General features: G+C 38.9%; 1 protein-coding gene across 2 annotated transcripts in view; it reads left to right on the forward strand.

Moving 5' to 3' along the window:
* Positions 1-5,652, forward strand: part of LOC102211058 (hsp90 co-chaperone Cdc37-like) — an 8,111-nt gene extending 2,459 nt beyond the window's left edge. For both annotated transcript variants that reach the window (XM_005744561.1, XM_013913694.1), the window contains exons 2-8: positions 981-1,277; positions 1,358-1,463; positions 2,893-3,008; positions 3,094-3,216; positions 3,302-3,484; positions 4,683-4,754; positions 4,874-5,652. In XM_005744561.1, the coding sequence (XP_005744618.1) occupies positions 981-1,277; positions 1,358-1,463; positions 2,893-3,008; positions 3,094-3,216; positions 3,302-3,484; positions 4,683-4,754; positions 4,874-4,978 (1,002 nt within the window). In that variant the 3' untranslated portion in view covers positions 4,979-5,652. The remainder of the gene's footprint in view (positions 1-980; positions 1,278-1,357; positions 1,464-2,892; positions 3,009-3,093; positions 3,217-3,301; positions 3,485-4,682; positions 4,755-4,873) is intronic.
* The last annotated feature ends 1,868 nt before the right edge of the window (positions 5,653-7,520 follow it).

The raw sequence follows: 7,520 nt of genomic DNA on the forward strand, positions 1-7,520 counted from the left end.
AAAAGAAACGTGTCAAAGCCAAAACTGTAGCAACCAAAGCACGGCCGTGTCATCTCAATGATACTCTTTTTGGCAGCGGTCAGTCAAAGAGCATACAAACATGCTCGTTTGCTCTTCTTTTTAAATGCAGTCGTACACTACCAGAAGTACCAGATATTATTCTTGACCACTTCACTACCAGAAGTGGTCAAGAATAATATAATCTATTATAACACAGCTCAGTCTTTCTTTTTTGTGGCTCAGAGAAAATATTGTGAGGCAACTTAAACTTATTGACCTTTGATCTTTCTCCTACATCAGGTATTGATTTTTTCTGTAGTTTTTAAATTCATTAAAATTCTTTAAAACTACAGAAAAGCAGTACCTGATGCAGGGAACTGCATTTGTACTTTTTTCCTATTATGCCATCTTTAAAGTGGGCCTGCAAAGCCCGTTTTCAGCTTCAGCTTTTTATTCTTAGACTTTGGAAGACTAGCTTGACATGATTCATAGATTAAAAATTTTCTCATTGACCATAAACAGCACCTCACTGCGTCCACTTCCTTGCTTTAAAGTCAGATTTCATCTGATTGGCTGCACCATTAAAAGCAGAAGGTTTAAATAGCTGGTGGGTGGGGCTTATGGTCTCACTGCCAAACCTACATGCCTGAGATAACCATATTAGGATATCATTTGTCTTTGATAACAAACAGTCTGAAGTATAGTAAAAAAACTGCCAGAGATTGAGCGATTAAAGGCGTGTCAGGTCTCTGGGTTACATACACTCACAGTGGGCCAACATTAAATTTGACACATTAAACAGGATACTTCTTATTTAAATATACTTATTGTATGTTTTCTCCCTACACAGTGTCCATATAGCTCTTGTCTTGGTGTCCCTGTTTCACTTTTAAATCACTTGTGCTTTCAGCTCGGTCTCTGCCTCATGTTTATTTTACTTTTGTCTCTTTGCTCCCGTCCACTCGGGACCTCCACAACAGAGCCGGCTGGAGAAAATGGTAGAGTTTCAGCAGAGAGGGGAAGACCTGGAAAACAGCTTTGCAGAATGCAGGAGGCTATTAGAGGAAGCCCAGGGACGACTTGCATACCTAGAAGAAAGAATGAGGGAAGGAGGTGAGGATAAGGAGAGGGAGGCTGAGCTGAAAAAAGTCCAGACAGAAATAAAGAAACTGAAACAGGATGAGAAGTCCTTTGAGAAATTGCTAGAAGAACACCGAAAAGAAGAGAAGAAGCTGCCCTGGAATGTAGACACTATCAGCAAGGATGGTTTCAGCAAGGTAACGCAGGCCATCTGGGCCGCAGGATTTGTCAACTTTTCAGTTTCCTGATTTACATGTTGTCTTATCTTACTTTGCAGAGTGTGCTGAACTTTAAGCCTTTATCAAAGGAGGAAACTGGGGAGGAAAAGGTGGAGAACCACAAGAACTTTCTGGGGAAGTATGGGAAAGAAATCAAACTCTTTGGTAAGTGAGCTGGTTGTGTTTGTTGTGCTTCCCCCTATACTCCCACACAATGTTCTGCCTCACTACTTCCCTTATCTCGCTCTCTTCCACTGCTTTCCTCCTCCACCCGGTGGAAAATACGTGTCATTCGGAGTCTACAAATACATTTTTACTCATTGTCCCAGACGTTTCAAAGGCACTAAATTTATCATGGGCTCTGGACAGTCCTGTAGCTACAAGTTGTTAAATGTGTTGTAACGTGCAGTTTCTACTGATTGATAGCTCCATGTTCATAAGGTGCATGTTCATAAGAAACACTGAATGAGTGAGCTTCTTTACAGTGACAAAAAAGGGGATGGTTTACTGGTCTGGCCCACTTAAGATCACAGAGAGCCGGATGTGACCTGCTCTAAACCGACACAGCTTTTACTTGCAGTTTACTAACAGGATATAACCAATTAAATTTTTTTAAGTGTGGATTTCCTGTTTGTAAAATTATGCTTGGAGTGACATTAACAGGACCACACCCAGTAAAATATATCCTGAAGGGACTTCCACTCGCTCAGATTGCCTGCTGATTAAATGCCTTCAGCTTTTGTGTGCCAGAGTTCTTCTGAAACTAAAGAAACTGGGGAGGGGTCATGGAGAAGGAGGGTGTTGGGTCTGTGTTTCCACAAGCCCCGCTAGTTCTAGAGAATTTCTTCATCATAGTTAAAACAATGTACAAATGGTAAACATAAAAATGACAATCATTTAACAATTCACTCTAACAGAGGGAGTATGTTTTTAACTGCGTCACATAGAAACGGATAAAGAGTAAAATTTAGTGTGTCCACACACTTTCTTAAAAAGATTCCCCTTTTCCTATCTTAGAAGCTCTCGATTTTTACGACTTATCTTATCAGCCCATATTAATGTTAATAATTATTATTGTTGTCACAGACTTAATGGAGTTCCCCTTAAAATGGGTTGTGTAAGCAGTCAAATATTTCTAAAAAAAGGGATGAGTTGAGTACCAAGAACAGCAGTGATTTCGCAACTGGAGCCAGTATTTCAGTAACTGAAAGCAAAGGACTTACAAAGTGTTTGCTTTGTAAGTCCTTATACACACTGTTATACACAGTATACACTGTTACTGTAGTGGGTATTCATAATAAACATGGACAAAGTTTCAAACAATGAAGTTAGCATAGGAAAAAAGCTCAGGCTTCCTTTTCCAGCCAAAGGAAGCTGGCTAAAATAAAGGGGAAAGAGCACTTTAATGGTGATGACAGTGGGTGAGAAGAATTTTCCTGAGAACTGACAAAGCAATGAAAAGAAGTCCAAGATCTCATTTTGTAAGATCTAAAAATATTGAAGCTGATCTCTATTTCCATTCTTTTTTCAATCATATAACTTCTGGAGATGTGCTTGTGCTCAGCATAATGCTCAATACGATGGCGTCTTCCAGGGATGCTGCGGCGCTGGGACGACAGTCAGCAGTATCTGTCAGACCACCCGCACCTGGTGTGCGAAGAGACTGCTAATTACCTTGCTGTCATCTGTATCGAGTATGAGATAGATGAGGTGAGTGCAGTGAGGAGCGTGTGAGTGCGTGTTGAGGTTGAAATTCAGGCAGGTAGAGCCTTCAAAACTCTCAATATGCTTGCAGAAACACGCCCTGATGGAGCAGGTGGCCCACCAAGCCATCGTCATGCAGTTCATCTTGGATTTGGCTCGGACGCTGAAAGTTGACCCAAGAGGCTGCTTCAGACAGTTCTTCTCAAAGATCAAGGTATGCTACTTAAACATGCCTTACTGTGCAGTCGCTATGCTCAAGAGAATTCAGTCATTGTCATATGCGTGCATGTCCATGTCAGACTCTAGATAAGTCGTACCAAGATGCATTTGAGCATGAGCTGGAGATGCTAAAGGAGCGGGTCCGCAGTTCTGCACAGACTCGTATGGAGAACGCTGTGAAAGAGTTGGAGGAGGAGGAAATACAGAAAAGACTGGGCCCAGGTTGTTTGGACCCTGTAGAGGTCTATGAATCGCTACCAAAGGTAGGCCATACATGCAGACACACTCTGGAGAGAATTTTGGAACAGCAGTTTTTCATGCAAACTTCCCGCCCCCAGTCTCTTTCCTTGCTCTCTGTTTTCGTATCCCAGAGTTTGTAGCACACTCTCTTTGTTTTTCAGAATAATTCATGGGGCGTGTTTAGAAAGTCAAAGGTTCCTACACACACTGTAAGCTTCTGCAACATTTTATGCAATCGCACACTGCAGCTAAACACCTCACTGTCTTGTTGTTAAATTGCCTCAACTTTTAAACATTGTTAAAGTGTCCTAACTGTACACAGTAGCTCAGACGCTTTGTTTTGGTATATCAGGTGAAGCTAAAAGCCCAGAAAAGTCAAAACTACAAATTAGCTCAGAGAAGCTGTAATTATCCAGTGAGGAGTGGCTAGGAAGTGGAAGAAGAAATAACAGGCTTTTGAAGGATGGACGATGCAGTCTTCTTAAACGTAGATATATTTAGAGAATATAGCTTCTCCTTAACTATTTAAAATTTAACACATTCACACAACAAAGACGAGCTCCTCCTCCTTCATGCTACACTTGACACATGCTAACCCTGTTGTAGTCGTAAAGTAAAGGCCTAATTATCCATGCAGTTTATGTTTTTTATAGATAATTACAGTCCTGTTGTTGGAATATTCTTCTCTTACTCGTTTTGTTTTTTGTTCTTTTTAAATCAAACAGACTTCAGCATTAAACCTAACCTTGATAAGTGATTCTACTTTGAACTCACACAACATTATATAATGTTATTCGGGGGGACTTAGTTGGTAATCTTAACTTGCATGTATTGTTCCGGCGTTCTCATTGGATGGATCGTTTATGCACCTTTACTTTAGCTTCACTGACGTTGTGTTTCACAGCCAAGGTTTCTTTTCAAAGACTGAAAGGTCATTAAAAGTCCCTCTCATCTCATGCCATAAAAAAGAAACGCCTTGTTACTTTGATAATCGTGTAGTTTGTGCATGTGATCGTGTTGCCATTTGGATAATCAGGTGAGTCGGTAGAATAAAGGTCAGCAGAGTGGACTCCACCTGTCAGACGTGTGTGCAGTGCAAGGTAAACACTAGCAGGTTTACATATGTGCTTCAAATAAGTTATGCTAACGTTTCCTTCTGTTCAAGAAAGCAAGTTCATATTAATATAAAAGGAGAAGAGTGATGAATTTATTGTCTCATAGGAGGTAAAGAGGAGCTTTCATGAGAAGAACATTCAGATGCTGCAAGAAGCTATGAGCAAGCTGGACCCTGAGGTGTGTGTGTGTGTGTCTCTAACTAAAATAATTTATAGTCATTAAAAGCGGCCTGATCAGAAAGTTTCTGTGTTTGTTCTTGCTGTCTCAAACTGTCACCATGTTTTTTCTGTCTATAGGAAGGAAAATACCACCTGAAGAGGTGTATTGACTCTGGATTGTGGGTCCCTGATTCCAGAGGGGATGAGGATGGAGAGGAAGATGGGGACCAGGAAGAGGATTAATAATACTTTATTATAAACCTAGTCAGTGTACCGACTGTGTGTTGTTATATAAGTGTTGTTTCTGGCTGCTTAGTTTTTAAATGTCTCCATGTTAAACTAAATCTAGTCAATTAACTGCATATACATATACTGTGAAATGTGCATTGTATATTTTTTAATAAAGGCGTATTTGAAGATTAGTTTTAAAGAAGTATTTTTATGAATCAGTTCTTATTATTGTTACTGACAGTATTGACAGATTTATCCCTGCTGTTAATCATCTTTAAAAAGCCAGTTCTCTCAAACATGTTAATACAATCTATGTTTTGAAACTCTATAGTTACTCAGGATGTACTTTTACTTTCACAGTTGTAGCTGGGTCACGTTTCTCTGCAGCTTATAAAAACACTCTTCTCTCTCAGTATGAACGCTTCATGTCACCGTCCATGTCAGGCGTAAAGAGCAGTTTTTTCTGCTTGGTTGTGTCTGTTGTCCCACTGTGGTCAACAGCGCCACCTAAAGTCGTATTTGGGGAAAGATGGCCGAGGCAGTGTGGTAGACAGCTTTTTTGTGATTGTTGAATCTTAAGTTCATTAAAGATGTAACTGTTAAATAATATATCAACAGAGAATGAGCTGGACACATGCATATAATCTATATTATTTAGTTAAATTGAAATAAAGTTAATTCATTAATAGATGTGTCGATTGTTGCATTATTTTGATTTATTTATTTATTTTTATTCTTGCGAAACTTCATTAAATTTTTTTATGTTTTGGCAACATAGCTTTAATAAACTGTCGTGCCAGTGAAGCACCATTGGACTGGATTAAATTTGAATTTAAATATCAAGCTAAAGGCACAAGTTAAATGAATAAAGCAAAAAGAAAGATCCTGTACAAACAAACATTTTATAGATTTATTCCAGTGACTGAAAAGGAAGTTACACTATATGTTACTTAAGCTCAACAAGTATTGAGTTTAGGTCATAAAAAAGTGTGCTGCTTTGAATTTAAAGAAAGACGTTTAACAGTGAGTAGGCTTATTATGCACTGATGACATCATATGAAATTTTAATACAGATAAATGTAAGTTTAGGTCTTTATAGTTCCTGAGAACATCAGCAGCCATCTCTGCTAACTCAGTGACATGAATCCAACAACTTTGTTTTTAATCCTCTTTCTCCATCTTTACTTCACACAGTCTATCGCAGCTTGTGTAATACCCTTCATAGCATGACAGAGGGCACTTTGATGCTTCACTGTTATCCCACACCCCACCCAAAGTGACATCAGATGGACACACTGAAACAAGAAAAATAGAAAAAAATCAGTTTAAAAATAAAGAAAAGTTTTACTAGAACGTGTTTAAGCTGGTGTAAGTTTATCTTGCTACTACTATGATTTTTCCAGTTTACAGTGACGGACACAAGACACAATATTTTATGCATATATGCTTGTTTTTATGACAGTGTATCATTGGTATGATGCACCTTATACCATAATACACCATATTATAAGTAAGTTGAGCCAAATATGCTGGCTCTTATTCAGCTATGTTTGAAACAATTCAGATTGAGCGCCTGAAAATCTGTGGAAACATTATCAGTTTATTGCTGCTTTTTGTGGGCTTTTGTGGTTAGGTGCGGACATTTCAGACTAAAACTGGCAACTGTTTTTATTTATGATCACAAAGCTGAACACAACATTGCCGCTTTGGACATATATTAAGTAAACAGTTTGCTTGATCAACGATTTGATGTTTTCGTCATTAAAATGTTGAATAAAGTCTCCAGACCATTCAGATCATTTTCTCTTTTTTGACAAACTGACATTTCAGCTCGGGTTTTGCTGCTTGTGTCTACTCTGGAGTTTCTTATGCTGTATTTGTCCCTGGAAGTCTCTCTTACAATAAACTGAGCTTAACTACTGTCCATTTATTTTTCTCTAAGTGCTCTCTCTCTCTCTCTCTCTCGCTCCCTGCCACTTGCATAATGAATTGCTGGGCCGCTCTCTCTCTCTCCTTCATAATTAATTGGTGGGTTTGATTTAGCGTTCTAAATCAATTTTTTCGAGGCAAAGCGTCTTTGCGCTGTCACTTTTGCAAATAGGGAACAATCAGTGCAGGTCCTGGGGAGGAATCAAATCTAGATAATGCCTATAAAAGCTGATGGGAGAATAACAGAACAGCAAGGCAGCGTCATGGAAAAAAAATGTTTGTGTGTGTGTGTGCGTGGACAATTTCTATTATTATTTGGCTGTAATGCTAACAAATCAGATCCTCTCTCAATGACAAAAGGCAGCACAGGTTTAGTATCTGCTCAAGCTATTCTATTCACAGTTTCTGTGAGTATCAGTGTCTGTCTGAAAAACTATTTCACTGGCTCAGTGTTTCTCCTTCCTGCTTCTCACGTGTGAATATTTGCTGCCTTAATTTGTCCTAGAACAAAAGGCATTGAATACCATGCATTGTGATGACCCCTGGAAACCTGTCTATCTATCTATCTATCTATCTATCTATCTATCTATCTATCTATCTATCTATCTATCTATCTATCTATCTA

The sequence above is a fragment of the Pundamilia nyererei genome, unplaced genomic scaffold (genome assembly GCF_000239375.1).
Source record: "Pundamilia nyererei isolate P.nyererei 1_Seehausen unplaced genomic scaffold, PunNye1.0 scaffold00145, whole genome shotgun sequence".
NCBI classification, from domain to species: Eukaryota; Metazoa; Chordata; class Actinopteri; order Cichliformes; family Cichlidae; genus Pundamilia; species Pundamilia nyererei.